This window comes from Bidens hawaiensis, unplaced genomic scaffold, assembly GCF_021521415.1.
Source record: "Bidens hawaiensis isolate Kalapana, Puna unplaced genomic scaffold, B.hawaiensis_p1.1 tig00003956_1, whole genome shotgun sequence".
In the NCBI taxonomy this organism is placed as follows: domain Eukaryota; kingdom Viridiplantae; phylum Streptophyta; class Magnoliopsida; order Asterales; family Asteraceae; genus Bidens; species Bidens hawaiensis.
The window spans coordinates 972,209-992,195 of record NW_027491227.1 but is presented as its reverse complement, the minus strand read 5'-3'; the positions used below and the strand labels follow the sequence as shown (position 1 = coordinate 992,195).

The following is a 19,987-nucleotide window of genomic DNA, read 5'->3' as shown; positions in this document are numbered from 1 at the left end:
GATACATTTTTCCACCAATCGTTTGTTGAGGATATTCCAGGAAACAATGGTAAATCAAGGGGATGTCCATGACAGGCAGTTCAAAAAGGTGTTGAAAAGGCTGCCAGAAGGAATGATGATATTGTGACTAATTGGATGCAGAGAGAAATGATCTCTAGATTTTTGACAGATAAAGAAATTGAAGATCAGCGAATTTTGTTAGAAGAGGTTGAGCTGAAAAAGAAATTGAATGAAGAACAGGGGGACTTAGAACAAGAAGTAATTGAGGGGCTAATTAAACTTAAACAAACTGAGGAGGCTGACAAGTCTCTAGCCATAGTCCTTTATCAATTCAAGAATACCCTTACACCTCAGAAAACAAAATCACCTGAGCCTGCTGAAACTGCCAATATGCCTGAATCTGAAAACACTAAAAGGCAAGTAATCCCAGATGAAGAAATTGTGTTGACTGTGACCCAAACTCTGGCCAAGAAGTGGGCTCAACAATTCACGAATGAGTTTACTAAGAATCCAGATAGTTGGGATCGTGGAGATGAAGAAAAGTATGCAAAGAAATATCAAAGGAAAAGGAAGAGGGATGATAAAAATGTAAAATCAGATAAACCCATTTCATAGAAAAAGTAAAGTCCTATTCATTCCATACCTCTTCATGTGATCTTGCCTGATGAAGTTAAAGTCGAACCTGAAGTCAATGAACCTAAAATCAATGCTCTTGATGATTTTTCTGATGATGATGATGATACTGTAGATACCCCATATATTAACATGACTAATGAACACAGGGAAAACATTCAAGATATGTTGAATGAGGCAAAAAGAATGATCCTAAAATTTTGAGTTTGATTAATCATGGCTACAAGTTTGAAACACTGGCTCCTATGACATATGAGGAGTTGCGGATGTTACTTGATGAGGAAGCTGAGGACTTGAAGAAAAAGATGATAAAGAATAATAAGGATACTCAGAAGTTCGGGATTATTTGAAAATTCATGGTTTCTCGGAGAAACAACTGAGTTACATGAAATTTGAAGAGCCGGGAAATTCTTACAAAGTGACTGTTGATGCTGTAAAGCAAGATGAATGGGAGATAATGGTGAAGAAGTCAGCTGATCAAAAGGATAAACTTGAAAAACTGTATAGCAAATATGGGGAAAATGTAAGTATTTGATTGATCATGGTATATCAATTGAAGTGGTGGATAGTCTGAATAAGCAACAAGTTGAAACACACTTCAAGAGGATATCAAGGAAAGTAGATTTTGAAAAAGCCATAAAGAGACCAAGACTGATGACTCTGGCTGAAAAAGAAAGGATGCAATGGGAGCATGAACAGGTGAAATTATTTGACAGGTTAATGGAGGCTAGAGGTAAGGGAGAAGAAACAAAGAATTTAAGAAGGGAGGAAAAACTATCACTGTATGAGTCTGAGAAAGCTACATTTAATAAAGAAAAATCAAAACCAAAGATTTCTCAGACTCCTATTCTTGTTACTATGAAGGACGAACCAGTTGAGCCATGGGAGGATGAAAATTAAATTAAAACCTTGAAAGGTTTGATGCATAGTAAGGGCATGGCTGAAGGAGTTTCTGATAATCTGGGTAAAAGTCAATTAAAAGAACTATTTTATTCTGAAAAAGAAGAGTGGGAGAAGCTGGAAGCTGAACAGAGGAGGTTATTGCAATTTCAGTGTGCATCCACGGGTGAACCAATTGCAACACAAAGATCTATCCCTACTAGTCCAACTGATGAAGAAATTATGGGCATGATTACTACAATGTCCAAGGAAGGAGAAAATTATTTGAATTTGGTCATGTTGCACAAAGAGAATATCATTGAAATGTTTGAGAAGTCTGGGCATGTGAGAAGGCCAATCACCAAAAAGAAATATACTCAAATGCCTTCCACTGTAAGTGTCCCAATCCCAACCCCTAGAGCCTCACAACAAAGACAAAAAAGGCCACCATCTGAAGTGGACCTACCAAAAAAAGCTATATTTTGATGCAAGGACTGAATATTTGAAAGTTATAATGAATAGTGGTGATTTGAAACATATTGAATTTAAAGATGACTTCATGGACTTCAAAAGGGAACAATTGGCTAATATGGCAACTCTGAGCCTATATGATTATCAAAACAGGCAGAGTTTTGCAAGAAGGCAACAACATGAACTATCTAAACATCTCAAAGACCTAGCAAGAAAAGGGTTCTAGATGCTGAACAAGAAGAGGAAATTGGAACTGTCCGAGTTTGAAAGGAAGAAGAGGCAGAGGAAAATGATGGATATAATGTACACTGAGGCAACATACAAGCCAAAAACCAAACATCACAATCCTCTTGCCAATATGAAGGAAAGTCTAAGCATGAGGCGGCATATGACAAGGCCTAATCATGAAGTCGAAAGGAATGGAATGATTTCTCAAATTGTCTTTGAACCTAAAGATGAATCCTTCATTCTTATAAACATAGATGGGCTGGCCCTGGGCATCATAATGGAAGACACTGACCTTGAATTTCTGCATGTAGAAGATCTGGAGGATATAATCAGATGGACTCTGCCCTCCCAACATCCTCACCACAGGCAATTATTCTTATTCAAAGAAAAGGCCACAACAGTAAGATTGGATAGAAGAATGGAAGCTTCAATTTCCAGAAGATGAAGATGCAACTTATAGATTAGGCTTGATTTATAATTTCCTTGTGACAGAATTATAAGTTGTAATCTTTTTCAATTTGATATGTAACTTCATCTTTTGAAAATTTGATATGTATTTTGACAAGTGTATGTAACCTAATAGGTGTTTTGGTACAGCTGAGGATGTTCCAATCTAGGGGGAGATTCAAGGGATGAAGAAAAGACCAAAGGAAGATTAGAATCTTCTCAACCTCTCTAAAAATGGCTAAGTATGGAAACCGAGAAAACTCCCAACAAGCTTATACTAAAGTCTAGCAAGGTATTTTGCTTTCCCAACATGGTTATCTTCTGGAATTCCTCTTAAGTGATAAAACGAGCAAGGTTCACTTTTTCTAGCAAGGTTGCTCTTCAAAGTCAAGCAAGGTTTGTTTCATAGCAAACTCTTGACTAAACCAAGCTAAAACCAAGTCTTTTGAAAGATCTAGCAAGGTATAATCATAATAAACAGTGGTCCCAACAAGCTTGAAGGAAGTTGATAAAGAAATTACTTGAACTTCTATCGAGCAAGGTTCAACTCAAAGCAAGCTACTGTGTTACCAGCACACTTGGATGTGTTCAATAAGTTAAGTTAACAAAAGGTTGAAGGGATATCTAAAGAACAAATTTGCTCGTAGGACTTTATCGAGCAAAGTTTGATATAATCAAGAGGATTGAAGTCTGCTAGATGAACATTTTCTAAGGAAAATATTCCAAGTAAAGCTTGCCCGGAGAACTGTTCCCCAGCACACTTTATGGTTACCAGGTCTACTCACTAAAGACAAAAGATGCAAAGCTTGCTCGAAGACCTGTTTACACTTAGAATGTTTTTGTAATACGTTTGAATATGTAATGTCTCAATCATTAGGGTTTCTAGAAGGAATGTCAGGTGTCAGGGCAGGCCTATAAATGGAATAATTTAGGGCACGCCTATGACAACTTTTTGACCTCATGACAGACACACACCTGATATTGTGATTTGACGGTTGACTCATTCCTGTACAGATATCTACCAAAAATCCAAACATTCCACCTTGAAACCCTAATTGACTTTCATTGTATCCGTCATAATATATATGGAAATCTTTTGAGTTACATTGTGTGTTTGTTACCTTTTTGTTTGTCTAGCAACATTTAGAGTGTTATTGATTCCGCCTTTAATATTCTATTGTTCTTACCAAAAATAGTAAGTCGTTAACCTTCTTGTCGACACTTATGTGTGGGTTACGACAGTGAGTGATTGAGATATTGAGTGAGCTATCCAGAGGGACCGACATTCTTCAAGCCAAAGGGCATCTTCTTGTAGCAGAAGATTCCCTTTTCGGTGTGGAATGTGGTCTTCTCTTTGTATTCAACCTTCATTAAGATCTGGTGGTAACCCTTGTAAGCATCTTAGAAGCATTTGTATTGGAAGCCTATAAGGGAATCTACCTTCTAGTCGATCTCTAATGGGGGTAGCTATCTTTGGGACAAGCTTTGTTAAGATCCTTGAAATCCACACACATTCGCCAAGATCCATCAGATTTTTTAGCCATAACGGGGTTAGCTATCCAAGCATGGTATCTTACCTCTCGGAGTATGTTTACTTTTACAAGCTTGTCCACCTCGTTGCAAACAGCTAAACTTCTTTCAGCAGCCAGGCTTCTCTTTTTTTAAGCATATGGTTTATGTGTGGGTGAGATGTTTAACGAATATTCAGCATATACCCTTGGAACCCCTGTCATGTCGGTTGGACACCATGTAAAAGCATCTTTGCTTTTTTGTAACAATGTTATAAGCTTACTCAAAGTTTTATGGGGAAGCTTACTATTGACTTTGATGGTTTGTTCAAAGTAAGCTGGATTGATGCTTATTTCATGGATAATGTCATCTTCCATGTCTTCATTGAGCTCCCATGATTCTTCTGTGGCAGCAATGAGTAAAGCTTCTTATGTTGGTATCATCGTAGCTATTCCTCCCATGATGGGGAATTATATCATGCCATGGGTTGTGGACACTACTGCATCGAAAGTTGTGATTCCAATTCTTCCAATGAGTATATTACAATTAGATGGGTACCTAAACACTGTGAAGGTAAGCTTCTCAACTCGAGAGAGGTCTCCATATCTCAACCTAACATCTAATTTGAGCTTCCCAAGGGGAACTACCTTCTCTCCAGTGAAACTCTTAGTCTATGGGGAAGCCATTAAGCTCAGCTTCTACAACGACCAGATTTATGACTTTGTTGTGAGGGTTGGTCAGAGGGAAGCATATGCTCTGTTGGTTTCATTCAAGAATTCGTTGCCTTTTGTAGATCTCTTGTGGAGTTTTAGTTAGCACCAAGAATATTAGCTTATCTTTCCCTTGTCGTTTTTTATATCGTGAAGAACTGCTTCTGTCATCTAACCTTATATGCATGTGGTACTTCTGAGGGTGCTTCTCAACAAAGGACTGGAACCGGGGCTTCTTCCCTTCTGAGGGGTAGCTTCTCTAGTTTCTATGGTCATGTTTCCTTGTCTCTGGTTGTCCAAGGCTTCCTCCCCCCATGGTAAACTTTTGTTATTTCGAAAGCATCTTTCATGGTTTGGGGAATGTTTTCGTAAAACCTTCTTACCAGCTTCTTGGCCTTTATGGTGTTCATGTAGCCAGACACATGCATCTTTTCTGAAACACCACTATAAATTGAGCATTCTTTCTTGTATCTATCCATGAAGACTCTAAGGTCTTCGTGTTCTTTCTCACTGATTTGGTGTAGGACATCTGTGTTCTTTCTCATGCATATTTTCTGAAGCACCACTATAATTTGAGCACCTTCTTCGTGTTCTTTCTCACTCTGCGTTTTTCCATCTTTCCACAGTAGTTGCTCCAGTAAAGATCTGAAGGTGATATTCGGGATTTCTGTTCCATCATAGGTCATAACATTAGTCGGCTTCTTGATTTTTGTTTGGAACACAAAGTTTTCTATCTGTTCGGAGAAGCATGACAAGGTTGGCGTATTGTAAGGTTGATAAGGTGCCAAGTGTGCCAAGTCGCATGTGTTAGTAGCGATGATACTTGGGGCTTGGGTTACCACAGGATGGTTGATGGCTGGGAAGCCTTGAGAAGCTTGGAACACAAAGCTTCCTGGCCATGGCTAACCATATTGAGACATCATCAAAGCAGCAATCTGAGGGTATATCATAAAAGGAAACATGAGACCTGGCTATAGGTATGCTTGAGGCATTGAGCATGTAGCTTCTACCAAAGGTGTTGTTATCATACTTGTAGCCAGAGGGAATGCCATTAAAGCTTCTGCCAGGGAGGTACTTATCGGGGGAGCTACTACAGCGGGTGAGCTTTGGAAAAGTTGTTCCATGGTGAATTATCCCATTCCGTTAGGGGTTATGGGTTAAGCTGTGAGGCTTACCATTTCCATGGGAGAGCTTGTGTTCCCGTACTTGTTGGGAATTATATTTTAGACCGACGCATCGAATCGTTACTCACTTATAATAAGAAATTAAAGAAAGACAACAAGATATTATAACAAGTAATTGAAGCATTTGACGGGTGAAATATTATATTATATTTTATTCCTTTGGTCTTATCCAAGTGGCGGTGGAGTGAAGACCAAGGCACAAGACTAGTATAAATACATGATTTAGGTCATTTGTTTAGGTCATGTGTGCATTGTGAGATTTATTAATGTATTAGGAGAGTTTGCCCCCGTGGAAGAGATCTCCCCGGGTGGTCGTTCCTTTGTATGTATGAATGTATGTATGAGTGTTCTTCATGACAATCATTCGGTTAATGAAATCATACATCTATCTATTGTGTTTCGATTACATACAATTGGTTATCCTACTTTATTGATTATTGTTAATCGAAACGATCTCTCCACATCCGTCCATTATTATCGTTCAAGAGTGAATACGTGTTACGATCCTAACCCAGATCCGAGCTCCACCGATAATACCGATTATTCACGCTTCCGCACAGGGACTCGGTTCTCACAATTGGTATCAGAGCGGGGTTACCGAATCGTTCAGACTAACCGCTGAACTGATTCATTTCGCTCTTGAATCCACCATGGACGTTAAACGATGAAGTTCGTTGAAATTATTTTTGGGGGTTTTGAAATTATTTGATGATTTGGAGAAAAGTGTGTGGATTGATGTTTAGGTTGATGACTTGTTTGGAGATCTAACATCAATTTCATGTATATTTGGTCAGAACGGTCCAGATCTGATGTAACAGTGTTATTTGGCTCGTTTTGGGGCAACACTGTTCATTTGATGATTTCCAGATCTGAAAAGGTTGATTATGATATGAAGATAGGTTTCTTTGATTTCGAGATAGCGTGGATATTGCTACAATGATTAATTTCAGATTATGATACCTGTTTCCAGATCTGAAAATTAGGGTTTATGTGTGCTCGTTATTGTTTATGTTATTTGTGCTGCTCGAACTGTACATGATTTGGCAGACAAACATTGCCACTGGTACAAACTGGTATGGAGAATGTACAAGTCAGAAATGAACATGTACTAGAGGCAATATCATTATGGTTTGTTGCAGCAGATGCAAAGTGAATATTCAAGCAGGTTCTGCAAGGGCAAATCAGTAACTGATTATGCAGAAATGAAGTTTTGGTGTCTCGATCATACTATGATCATATAAGGCTGAACTCGGGTATGGAAAATGACTAAGTGTTGCTACGAGCACCGGAGGTGTTTTTCCCAAGCACATCTTTGTTTGGCTCAAGTACAGGTTATTTCGAGCACATCAAATTCGAGCACACTTTGTGAAACCCAGAGCATATCCTTTGTCTCTCAAGAAAACTATCTTCTTTAAGTCTCGAGCACACTTTGTTATTTATTCGAGCAGACTCTTTTTCGAGCATACTTTGTTTTGTCATTGAACAATTATGCTTGTGAAGAGAAAACTCAAGTTTGTGTCGAGCACACCCTTGTTCCCGAGCACACTTTTACTCCCGAGCATGCTTGGAGCTAAGTGAAGAAAATGAAAAAGCACTAAGTAATCAGAGCACACTTTTGTTTCCGAGCACTAATAATCCGAGCACACTTTTGCTTTTCGGGTACACTTTGTGCTAGGAAAGTGCTTCCGAGTACACTTTGTGCTAGTTGAAAATTGAAAAATCACAAGTGTTTTGCTTTCCGGGTACACTTTGTGCTAGGAAAGTGCTTCCGGGTACACTTTGTGCTAGGAAAGAGCTCCCAGCACACTCTGTGCTAGGAAAATGCTCCCAAGCACACTCTGTGCTAGGAAAGTGCTCCCAAGCACACTTTGTGCTAGGAAAGTGATCCTAAGCACACTGTGTGCTAGGAAACAGAGTTTGTGAAATATTTCAAAGATTTGAAGAAACTTTTGAGATTTTTGGTACCGTTGACCGTTTGACCAAGCTGTTCTCTACGGAAGATATATACTCAAGGGTATTTTGGTAATTTTTCTCCAATCATCAACAAGCTTATGGAATTCAAACCTCATCCAATTTCACGACTTCATCAAAAGCTTTACAAGAACATGTGTTGACCATGCTTAAGGATTTAATCACTTTTAGTGTCAACCAACATATGAATATGTTTATTTTCAGATTTTTACAATCTTGATAAGGATGATCAAGATTGCTTAACCCACACTTGATTTGAAGACATATTTATTAAAGACAATTTCAACGAAATTGGGGGAGTAAAAATCTTTGAATTTCATTGCAAATGGTTAGCTTCAAATCAAGTGAAAGACTCAAGTTAAGAATTGAAGATTATTTGATGATCACAATGAGTTTATTTCTTTTTGTGATAACCTTGTTACTTGAAGTAGATCTTTGAAGTTCAAAGCCTCGTTCATATGCCCATACAACTATATCCAAAATTGATATAAGAGTGATGATTTGAAATGAACAACAGGAGAAGCTTAACGTGAGGGGGAGAATTTCAACGAAAGACAACGAGTTATGAGGTGATCATAGAAGAAATTCTTTGGCATTGGTCTAAGGGGGAGATTGTTGGGACTTATATTTTAGACCGACGCATCGAATTAATCTGTGGGTGAAAAATATATTATTTGGTCTCAACCAAGGATGGATGGCTTGAAGACCAAGTCATGCTAGACTAGTATAAATAGATGTTTTTATTCATTTGTCTAGTATGAGTGACTGTATTGTGTATGTGTGAGATTTAGGGTTTTATCCCTTTGAGAGAGTCACCGCCTCCAGGATGAGCTCTCCTGGTAGCGGCTGATATTTCTTAATCGATTGTATGTATGTATGAGTGGTTCATCTTTATGAGAATCATTCGACTAATATTATCATACTACCATTTTTATCTTTTGTGTTTTGATTACAATTGTTCATCCTATTATTGATTGTTAATCAAATCAGGCTCTCTCCCAATACACCTCATCCGTCCAAATATCTTTCAAGAGTGAATACGAGTGAGATTCAATCCTAACCCTAGATCCGAGCTCCACACCGTTGTTTAATACAGATTATTCACGCTTCCGCAACGGGGCTCGGTTCTCACAGTACTCCCCTATCTGCGAGCTGCTGGGTCCATGAGTATCTCTTCTCGACGTAGAAGGTGTGCTTGTGTTTAATGGACGAGGCATGTGAGAGAGTGTGACCTCAGGTTCCTTGTTATAATCTAACCTTATCCTCTTCCCTTGCTCGCTCATCCTGAGCATAACTTTTCATCAGCTCCCTGAGCTGAAGGAAGTTCTGTTTAACAACCTTTGGCATCATATCTATTCATTCCACTGGTAGGAAAAAATCACTCATTGGGGAGAATGTTCCGCTTCTAGACAAGGGTGGTGTTTGGAACTCAAAGGATTATGATGACATGACTAAATGTCTGCTCAATTCCGGCGAACTATAGCAAACATTATCCTCCGGATAGGAGTTGTTTTCCGGTCAATCATCGTTCATAGGAGCGCCTTGATTAGGATTACTCTTTTCAGCCATAACAGGATAATACTTGAGAACAATAAAGCTAAAGCTACCAGAATTGTTTTTCTAAGTAGCGCTAGCCCCATGGTGGGTACCACTTGTTGCTGCAACGAGCGTAGTAAAAAATGATAGTATGACAATTCAAGAATGTGATCCTATTGAAGCTTGTTGTTCCTGTAAATAATCAAAGAAAAGCACGATCGGTTAGTCTCACCGCATGAGGGGGTCTCCTGTGATCAATCTCCGACATGAGAATAAGTAATATGGTCTTTAAGTTGATAAGTATGAACAGAGATTCTTGAAAGAATATAGTGAATGAGAATTAATAATACATTTGGTGGAGTGTCCTATATTTAGGCAGTTTGGAAGCTTCTCCAAGGAAGTTGAAGCTTCTTAAGTAGAAAAGGTCAGCTCTCCTTTCAGCTCATGCAAACTAGACATATATGTCATTTCCGTGTAACATGCGCTCAACTTTTATTTTGTCTTGTAGTTGCTATTACTTTAAGGCATGCTTCAACTTTTGATCAGTTGTGACTTTTTCTGACATTACTGTAGCATGAGCTTCTTGGTCAACTTAGAAATCTTGCTGGGCAAGTGTCAAGCTTCCCAATTTAGCAGCTTATGTTTGATGCTCTTTTATTCCTAAGCTTCCTAGCTTGTGAGTTGTTTCTCTATTGCTAAGCTTATGGATGGGTAAGGGTACCCCACGTCATCAATAACTATTTTAAGATAATACTATTTCATTCAATTATCTTTTATATATATATATATATATATATGCACCACATAATTTTGGGTGTAATATCCACCGTTCACAATTAATTTCCGTCGCCATATCATACCGTTAAACAATTTGGTCTCATGTTGCTTACAACACTATGGTTGTAACTAAGGCAATTCAAATAGCTCGAAGGTCGCTCTGAATCAATTCGGTTTTAGATGAGTCGAGTCGGCTCGCTCTGTTTAGCTCGGTTTAGTTAAGTCCAAATTTATGTTTGATATCCTAGGCTTTTCTTATTCTTTATGTCTCACATTTTACATCCCACAATGTCTCAGCTGAATTATTAATAACTAGTATTTCTACTCAGCGTGTTGCGCCAAGACATATGGCAAAACCTCAACGATGAAACCTGGTCATTGGTAAAACCCGAGTATTACGACGATAAGTCAACACGAATTCAGTCCGTACCAGATGCGTTCGTTACGATATAGAGCCCTTTACGATAAACCCTTTTAATTAACTAATTTGAACGTTAAAACCCAAAAAATTAATTCATCAAATTAACATATAAAAACATTAACATATAAGAAAACAAAATATTTGAGACAATGTTTATTTGGTTGAAACCCGGACAATGGTAAAACCCAAACGTTGTCGGTCTAGTGCATTGAGCCGGTAACTTGACATACAAAATCTATGAGTAGTTAGCGGTTTTTATACTTACAAAATAACTCTTATGAAGTCGACCCACTAAGACACGAACATGTGATAACCCGAACCTCCACTAAGACACGAACATGTGATAATCCGAACCAAATCCGTTCACGCCTAAAACTCATTGACACCCAAACCTATACCCATTACACCAAAATATGGTAGCATTGTTACCCATAACCGACTTACAACTAAAAAAGTAATCAAAATCTTGCGATAAACCATAAAATTCGAATTCGAAGAATAATATAATCCTTTTAACATTTGCAAAAACTCAAAACACATGACATATACAAACACAAAATTACAAATTGCAAAAATAGCTTTGGCTAAACATTGCACATGGAATAAGAATCGCAAACACCAAAATTACAACACACAAAAGGCAAAAACGCATAACGAAAAACAAAGGGAGGCTCAGATAAGTTTCTAAACTACCATCATGGCCTTTTAACGTATATCATCACCAACATATAGAGACGGCAGCTATGGAGGCTCAGATGAGACCAACCTCATTATCATAACCTTAATTAGTCAGATCCAGACTCAGATCATCACAGTCACATTCTTACCATCATCACAGAGACAAAAGAAGGCACAGCACAAAGTGAGGTGGTAGGGCAGCACACAAATGGCCGGTGACCGGCACCGGTCTCCGCCGTCGCCTAGGGTCTAAAATGAAACCCGGCAACAGTCAAATTCGGAGCCACGGAGAAGATATGAACAACTATGGTTGTCTTCCGCCGCCGCTGCCATAGACGGCCGGAAAGCCGCCGGCAACAGTGGGGCAACAACTTTTTTCTCTCACTCTCTCTCTCTCTCTACGAAAGGTAAAACGGCCGTAGTTTTGCCGACCCAAGTGGACGATAATCTGCAGAAGCCGATGTTCAATTGCATCTGATCTTTGATAAGAGAGAGAGAGAGATATCATTATTTCTTTAAATATAGAGAAATCATAATGAAGAGAGAATGCAAAGTGGACAGCTGTAAAGAGTGAGGTACGTGTAAGCCGTAGAGCACACTGGAAAAGGTACAACTTACAATACGATATATACAAACTTCTTAATCGCCATTTGGAAGAAACAGTGATCATGTGAGATGATCAGAAGTTGGAAAATAATATATATAATAATAATAATAATTAGTAATAGTAATAGTAATTGATTTGGTGGCGATTGACCTAGTTTGTTTTTTCATTAATTAACTAATTTGGTGAACTCGTATAATTTTCACTGCTAATGTGTATTAATATGAAGACTGGTTCGTTTTATTCAATTGTTGGAACTTCCATGCTCGTTTTCAATGAAGGCTATTTGAATAGCCCGAAGCCCGCTCGAAATTATCTCCCTCAAAATCAACTGTAACGAAGTCGGCTGAAATCAGTTTGGCTCATGAACAACAAATCAGTTTGGCTCATGAACAACCCTGATTCTAACCTAGTCTAGTTGTTGGTGGTCTCGATCCAGTTTCGTCTTCTGGCCAGGCCAACTCCTCTAGATGTTAGTCAAGATGTTTCTTACCGGTGTAGTTTACCGTTTATGATCTTTTTTTTTTGTGTCAAAACCTTTTTAGTTTTAAACTGGTTCGGTCCGTAATCCGTGAAAGGGATGTTGAGTGCATTGTGCTCTTAATTATTTTAGAATTCAAAAATCTTTTTTCGATTTTATCACCACCTTTTTTTTCGAGCTTCTAAACATTTTATTTATTGAAAAGAGTGCTGCTAGTAAATGACTGTTACAAATCGATAATAGTAAATTTTATAAGCAAATGACTGTCATGTCCGACCACTAATCCAAAGGTCCTTCTCTTCAATGTTCATCGTCATATGATTCACCACGGTCTTCTACGCTAAATCGTTATTGAACTTATTTATTATTAAGATCTAACTAGCTAGTAAAACAATTAATGTTAGAAGACCTTTCTAATAGTTTAATTTAATCCAAAGATCAAAAGTTAAAAGTAGAAGAAATATAACTTAAAAAATATGAACACTTCATATTACAAGAGGGAGAAAATATGTGCCATCTGAGATTAAAGAATTAGTAAGCAAAGGTTGGTTTAAATTAGGGCTGTGAAACGGTTTAGAACCGAATCAAACTGGACCGAAATGGAACTGAACTGGAACCATTAAATTCTAAATATAAGTACCGGAACCGGACCGTAATTTAACGGTTCCAGTTCGGTTCAGATTCGAGTTAAACAGTTCTTATGTAAACGGTTCTTGCCGGAACCGGTTTTCAATTAAACATCTAAATACAAACTATTAGATGGTGGTAGAAATAGGCTACAATCCTGAAAATCAAACATTATCGTATCACACATTATATTTTAATGGAGGGGATTGAGAATAGATTAGACTGACTCAAATATTACAGAAAACAAGTATATCTTAAAACAAATTTAGGGCAGTTGAAGATGATTATGTTAAGGGATTGTATATATCCGGGAAAATAAGAACGAGGATGTTCGCTAGTACATGGAAGTTGAAAAGCCTACTAAATATATAAGATTTTAAATATAATCTTCAAAGTTTAAACTTAACGTGGTTCTAGCGGTTCTATAACTGGAGCCGCCGGTTCTAACCGGAACCGAACCGGAAACCATTTTCACCTAAATTTATGAACCGGAACCAGACCTGAAATACAATAATACGGTTCGGATCTAACGGTTCGGTTCCGGTTCCCTGGTTCGAACACGCAAATTGCTCACCCTAGTTGAAATGGACAAATGATATGGGTCAAAGAAAAAACTAAATGTATGTAATTTTCTTCGACTAGCTTCACAAGGGAACAAAATATGAAAGCATGGGACCCAAAATTTATTCAATTCCTATCAAGTTTTATTGCATTGGTTTTTGAGTGGCGGGGTTTTTGAGTGGCGGTTTTTCCTTTAAGTAGTATAAAGTAATAAATGCATGTTGATCTCTTCTTATTCATGAATAGCTCCCAATGAAAATTCTAGAAGAAAAGAAAAGTAAAGAGGGAACTAAAAAAAAACTATTTAGTGGTAGCTGCTACTAAAACGAAGAAAGAAACTGCATTAAAAATGTATTTCGTCAAAAAAGTTTAGGAGTAGTAGGAACGACCCCTTAACCCAAGGGCGAAGCTTCCACCCCACCCACCCCCTGTTTTTTTGTGCGGTAGTGTAAATCGACCCTTTTCCGTCCTAAATTTTGTATACGTAGTGTAAATTTACCTGTTTTATACCGAAAAGTTGAGGCCAGCCTCCCCTAGTTCATGATTTTTATAATACATTTTGAGTCCCCCACCCCCGACGAACTCGCCCAAGCTTCGCCACTGCCTCAAACTTTGCTAAACCAGTCATGTCGGCTCCACAAGAGAACAGAATATGAAAGCATGTTACACAAAAGTTATTCAATTATTGATTATAGAGGAGTGGTAGGGAAATTATTCCTTTATAGACATTATTGTGAAGGAGTAGAAGCTGCAGTATTAGCATCTTGAGTGCCAACTACCTAATGGATTTAAAAAAGACGAAATCTACATAAAAGAGTTCACGCATTCTTTAAGATCTAATACACCATCAAGACGCTAGCCCTCAATCGACATTCAAGAGTTTCGGCCAATTCCAAGCAGACCGCGTTTAAAGAAAGCGAGGTTTTTATCTTTTTGCATCCATTTTTGGTGGGTAAAGGGTTCTAGGTATCTTCGAGTATCAAGAATAAATTTTTAGTTTTAGCTTTTAATGAGTATTTTCTGCTAGTGTATTTCCTCTCCTCTTAAAAATTACTTTGACACTAAAATCAACATAATAGCTTTTCATCTACAACCGAAATTAAGAAATTTGTTTCAAGATTCATGTTAATTCGTTATAGATGAAGTTTCTTTCATGGGCCTGACAAAATTTATGTGCTCATAAACTAACCAAATTCAAGTTATAGCTTCCTTCATAAATGTTTATAGTTTATACATGGCAACCAGATTGAAAGTTCAATTATCTTCATCTAGTTATTATCCATCCTTACAGAGATGGAAGGAGCACAACACATAAAAATTCCACTTGAAGAGATAAAATTAGCAACCAACTACTTTAGTGATGAAAATTTCATCGCAAGGGGTGGATTTGGAAAGGTCTATATAGGCAATCTCACTACATATGGGCATCAAAATATTGTCGCCGTGAAGAGACTAGATCGCAGAATGGGACAAGGGGACCGCGAGTTCTTGATGGAAATTCAAATGCTCTCATGTTATAAGCACAAAAACCTCATCTCTCTTGTTGGATTTTGTGAAGAAGGTGAAGAAAAAATTCTTGTTTATGAGCATGCAAAACACGGAAGTCTTGACCAACATCTAAGTGACGAAAAGCTGTCATGGGTACAACGTCTCAAAATAAGCCTTGGCGCAGCTCGTGCTCTTAGTTACCTTCATAACGGAGTTGGACCCCAACATAGGGTATTGCATCGCGACATAAAGAGTTCAAACATCCTCCTAGATGAAAATTGGGAAGCAAAAGTATCTGATTTTGGATTGTCAAGAATAGGACCTTCTAATGTTGAGTTCACATATCTGGTGACTAATGCTTGTGGTACCTTTGGCTATGTTGATCCCCAATATGTAAAAACCGGCATTATAACTAAGGAATCTGATGTGTATTCATTCGGGGTGGTGTTATTTGAGATATTGAGTGGAAGGCATGCATGTACTGATACATATCAAGATGAACGTCGGTTTCTTGCTTCACTTGCCCAACAATCTTATGAGCGAGACCAATTATATGATATAATCCTTCGTAGTATCAAGAATGAAATGAAGGTTGATTCACTGAAAGTTTTCTCTATGGTTGCAAATCAGTGCTTGAACGAAAATCGTATTGAGCGGCAAACAATGGTCGAGGTGGTCGAGAAGCTTGAAAAGGCATTGGAACTTCAAGTGTGTTCTGTGAGAGATATTAACACTAACAAAACGACCAGATTTATTCGGATGGGAACTTGGGGAAGACAAAGTGGAGGTCCTCAAAATTACTGGTCTTTTGAACTTGAGCAAGGTCAAAAGCTGCAAAAGATAACCATTGATCATGGTGATGGTGTGATATACTCTCTCATGTTCACCACTAAAGTTGGGGGTGCATTAAAAACTTCTAACAAATTTGGTGGTTGGAATGGTGGAGAAACAATTTCTCAGGTGAACATATATATCTTACCATTCATATATATATATATATGATAAGAATCCTAAAATAACTTTTTAAAACTGAAAACTTTAAGAAATATTTTGAACCATAAAAAAACTCTTTCAAAAAAGATATTAAAAAAATTATAAAACAAGATAAAACGAAAATCTTAAAAAAGTAATAAAAACCAAAACATTTATCTAGCATCTTGGTTTCAAAAAAAAACTTGGTTTTGCTACATTATACATATATGTATATTATCATTTAATCTCTAGTACCATAATATACACATATACACATTATCATGTATCTTAATTGTATATATGTGTATAAAAATAACATGTATATATACATATATGTATATACTTGTTTATAAGTATTGTACATATATGTATAATTTAGCAAAACTGATTTTTTTATGAAACCGGCATCATAGGTTAAATATCTTTTTGTTATATTAAAATACAAGCATGTGTAAGATATTTATTTTGCATTACCCATCACATTATAAGTATGTGTTGGTTTATGTAGATATATTAACTGAGAAAAAATATGTACTGATGGCTATGAATAAAATCACATGTTGATGGATATTTATATATTGAGTTAAAAAAGTTATAGTGTATGAATAAATTGTATTTGTGTAGTATAAAAAATCAAGAAAGTAAAAAATATTTTACAAAAATAGATGATTTCTTTATATTTTTTGAAAATATTTTAGTTTGATTAGTTATGATAATTGCAAAGAGAAATTAATGTATTTATTAGTTGTATTAATTGAAAAAAGAAGATTTTTAATGTTGCAATTAAAACATTTTCATTTATTTTTAAACATTTAACACATATAATAAACTAGTGGTCCATGTTGAGGTCTCGCATTTCTCGCATTAAAATGACTTCTCGCCTGAATCATTCTATACACACGCGCGCGCGCACGCACACACACACACACATAGTGACAGGTTTAAAAAGGAATCATTAAAAAGTGGAGAACTGAAAACCATGTCTTTTTCATGTAAAAAAACCATACAAAACATACATTTTTACATAATACTTTTTAGAGCTCTTGCATATAAACACACGTAGAAGCTTTTTCATAAAAATATAAAAAGTTCCAAAAAAAAACAGCTAAAAAAAGGCAAAAAGTATTTTTTTTACAAAATTATAATTTTTGTATTGAAATGTCTTCTACATGTATTTATAAGCAAAAACCCCAAAAACTTTTATCCCAAAACTAACTTTTTACATGTGAAATCGAGTTTTGTATTATTTGTTACATGTAAAAGGCATGGTTTTCTAGTTTTCCATTGAATCCTCCCATGTATATATATGGCAGGTTCAAAAGAGAACTAAAAAAATATGGAACTGAGCTACTCTTCATTTAACATGTAAAAAAGTAATATAAAACTCGATTTCACATTAAAAAAATTAGTTTTAGCATAACCTTTTGTGGAAGTTTTGTTTATAAATACATGTAGAAGACATTTTAATAAAAAAAATTAAAAACAAGTTACATGAAAATATTTTTTTAAAATTTTTGAAAACGACTTCTACATGTGTTTATGTGTAAAATGTTCTAAAAAAATTATGCAAAAATGTGTTTTTACATGAAAAATTAATTTTTAGAGCTCTTTTTTGAACATGTCCATGCATGTGTGTACTAGACGATATAACATATTGTTATACCGTATTACGGGGGTTGTTTTATCTTATTTGTTTATAGTATTTATTTATTTTTAGAATTTTTTTTATTGTATAAAAGTTAATAAATGAGATGTTATAACCCGGTTTAAAAGCTATATTGGTAGATGAGACCCAAGACCTGTTTATTTTTTTTTACTATAAAATTGGTTTTTTAAATAAATCAGATATTAATTTTGGGTATATATCCCTACTTTATTGGATTTTTAAATCAAATATTTGTTGAAATTAGTTTTTAATTTAATGAGATGTTATAACACGTTTAATAAATATTTGGGTTTAATAAGACCCATACCCGTGAATTTGGATCAAATGCATAAGAAGCCTCCATTTAAAAATCAAGAAAATCTGGTGACTCCAAAAAGGGGGAGCGACCATATCGCGACACCTAGGATTTTTGGGTTTTCGTTTATAGATATTATATATATATATATATATATATATATATATTAAAAACCAACATTTACCTTACTCACAAAAAACACTATTTATCATTCCCTTAAATTTGAGCCAGAAAATTTTTTTCTTTCTTTTTATTTTAACATGTTATACCTTAAATTTGAGCCACATAATCCTAAGTTTTATTTTAACATTGTTTTCTCTATAAATATCTTTTACATATTTTGTTTTTCACTTAAAATTTTGAAATATAGTGTTTTCTTAAATATCATTTTTTTTTTCATCAAGGAAACTTAAATTTTTATAAAGACAAATTTTATTAACTTTATCTTGTTCCCATCGTGGCACTTGGGTTTATGTTTATTAACGTTTCCGTTGCAACCCGCAGGGAAGTTTACTAGTTTTACTATTATTTTGTAATGTAATTACTTGTAATTACTCGTTAAGGTTTTCCGTTGTGTTTATACCTATTAGGCTTAACGAGAAGAGATCTATCACCAAAACTTGACATGGTATTTAAAATTTTTTTGATCAGGTGACATTTGACTTGGACGAGGAAATAGTTTGTATTAATGGAAGCATTGGTACTCGAGGTTGTTACACCATAATTTCGTCATTGTCTTTTGAAACGAATAAGAGGACCCATGGACCTTTTGGTCGAGCATCAAATTTTGTGTTCTCCGTGCCATGGAACAAAGGTTCATTACTTGGATTTTATGGCATTGCTGGCTATTATATTGATGGGATTGGTGTGTATGTGAAAGCCCATGAGGAAATCATGAGGGTTGGAACATGGGGAAAAACTCTAGGAAGTCCTCAAAATAAATGGTCTTTCGAACTTGAGAAAAATCATCATTTGAAGAAGATAACCATTGATCATGGCGATCTAATATACTCTCTGGCGTTCACCACACAATATAGAGGGTTGATATACAGTTCTAGTAAAATCGGTGGTTGGAACGGTGGAGATAAACTTTCTGAGGTGAATAGACAAATTAGTGCAGACAGTATATCATAAAGTTTATGTGTTTGAATCTAATCTTTTTTTAAATTTTTAGGTTTTGTTTGACTGGGATGAAGATATTAATGGCATTAGTGGAACAGTTGCAAAGTCAAGGGGAAATGATCCAGGCAACGTCATAATTTCATCAATAACATTCGTGACGAATAAGAAAATTCATGGTCCATTTGGTACTGTAAGAGGGATGCCTTTTACACTACCATGGGGTGACGGTTCATTTTCTGGATTTTACGGCCTTTGCGGGTTTTATGTTGATAGCATTGGTGTCTATTTGAAGGCTACGAAGTAAGATATCGAAAAATACACCTATGCAGATATGGTCTTTAGAATATCTAATGTATTATTTTGTTGGCTGCTTTCTTTCGTTGATAGTGATGATGTTGAAGATATTCTCATGTTGTTTTACTATAAATTGCACTTAATCTTCCTCAGCGTGGAGCACCGAAGGATGACAATACATTTTTTCTGTTTTTAATTTTTATTTTTTTGTACCGTAAAACCATATCTCAAACGAACCAGGTCGAGTTCACATGTTTTCCTATGTCAGTGACGATCTTTATGTTATGATTTTAGACGATTAATACTTTGACCCTTCCATCCATGTCACCCGTAATATCAAAGTGTGACACCCGCCCCCAAATTGGCCCCAACATGTGTGTCGCGTGTTGGAGTTACACAAAGCACATAATAAAGTGAGATTAAAGCACCTGAC

The 19,987-nt window shown here is 36.2% G+C and overlaps 1 protein-coding gene across 1 annotated transcript; it reads left to right on the top strand.

The window, feature by feature from the left end:
* The first annotated feature begins 14,532 nt into the window (after positions 1-14,532).
* Positions 14,533-19,729, top strand: LOC143624694 (putative serine/threonine-protein kinase PBL12). The gene is made up of 4 exons (XM_077095260.1): positions 14,533-14,638; positions 15,009-16,165; positions 18,790-19,236; positions 19,313-19,729. The coding sequence occupies exons 2-4, from the start codon at positions 15,011-15,013 to the stop codon at positions 19,562-19,564; spliced, it is 1,854 nt and encodes a 617-aa protein (XP_076951375.1). The 5' UTR covers positions 14,533-14,638; positions 15,009-15,010; the 3' UTR covers positions 19,565-19,729.
* The last annotated feature ends 258 nt before the right edge of the window (positions 19,730-19,987 follow it).

Coding starts and splice junctions, on each gene's coding strand:
- LOC143624694 (XM_077095260.1), top strand. CDS start 15,011: ATGGAAGGAGCACAACACATAAAAATTCCACTTGAAGAGATAAAATTA. Junction 16,166..18,789: donor GTGGAGAAACAATTTCTCAG/GTGAACATATAT, acceptor TTTTTTGATCAG/GTGACATTTGACTTGGACGA. Junction 19,237..19,312: donor GTGGAGATAAACTTTCTGAG/GTGAATAGACAA, acceptor TTAAATTTTTAG/GTTTTGTTTGACTGGGATGA.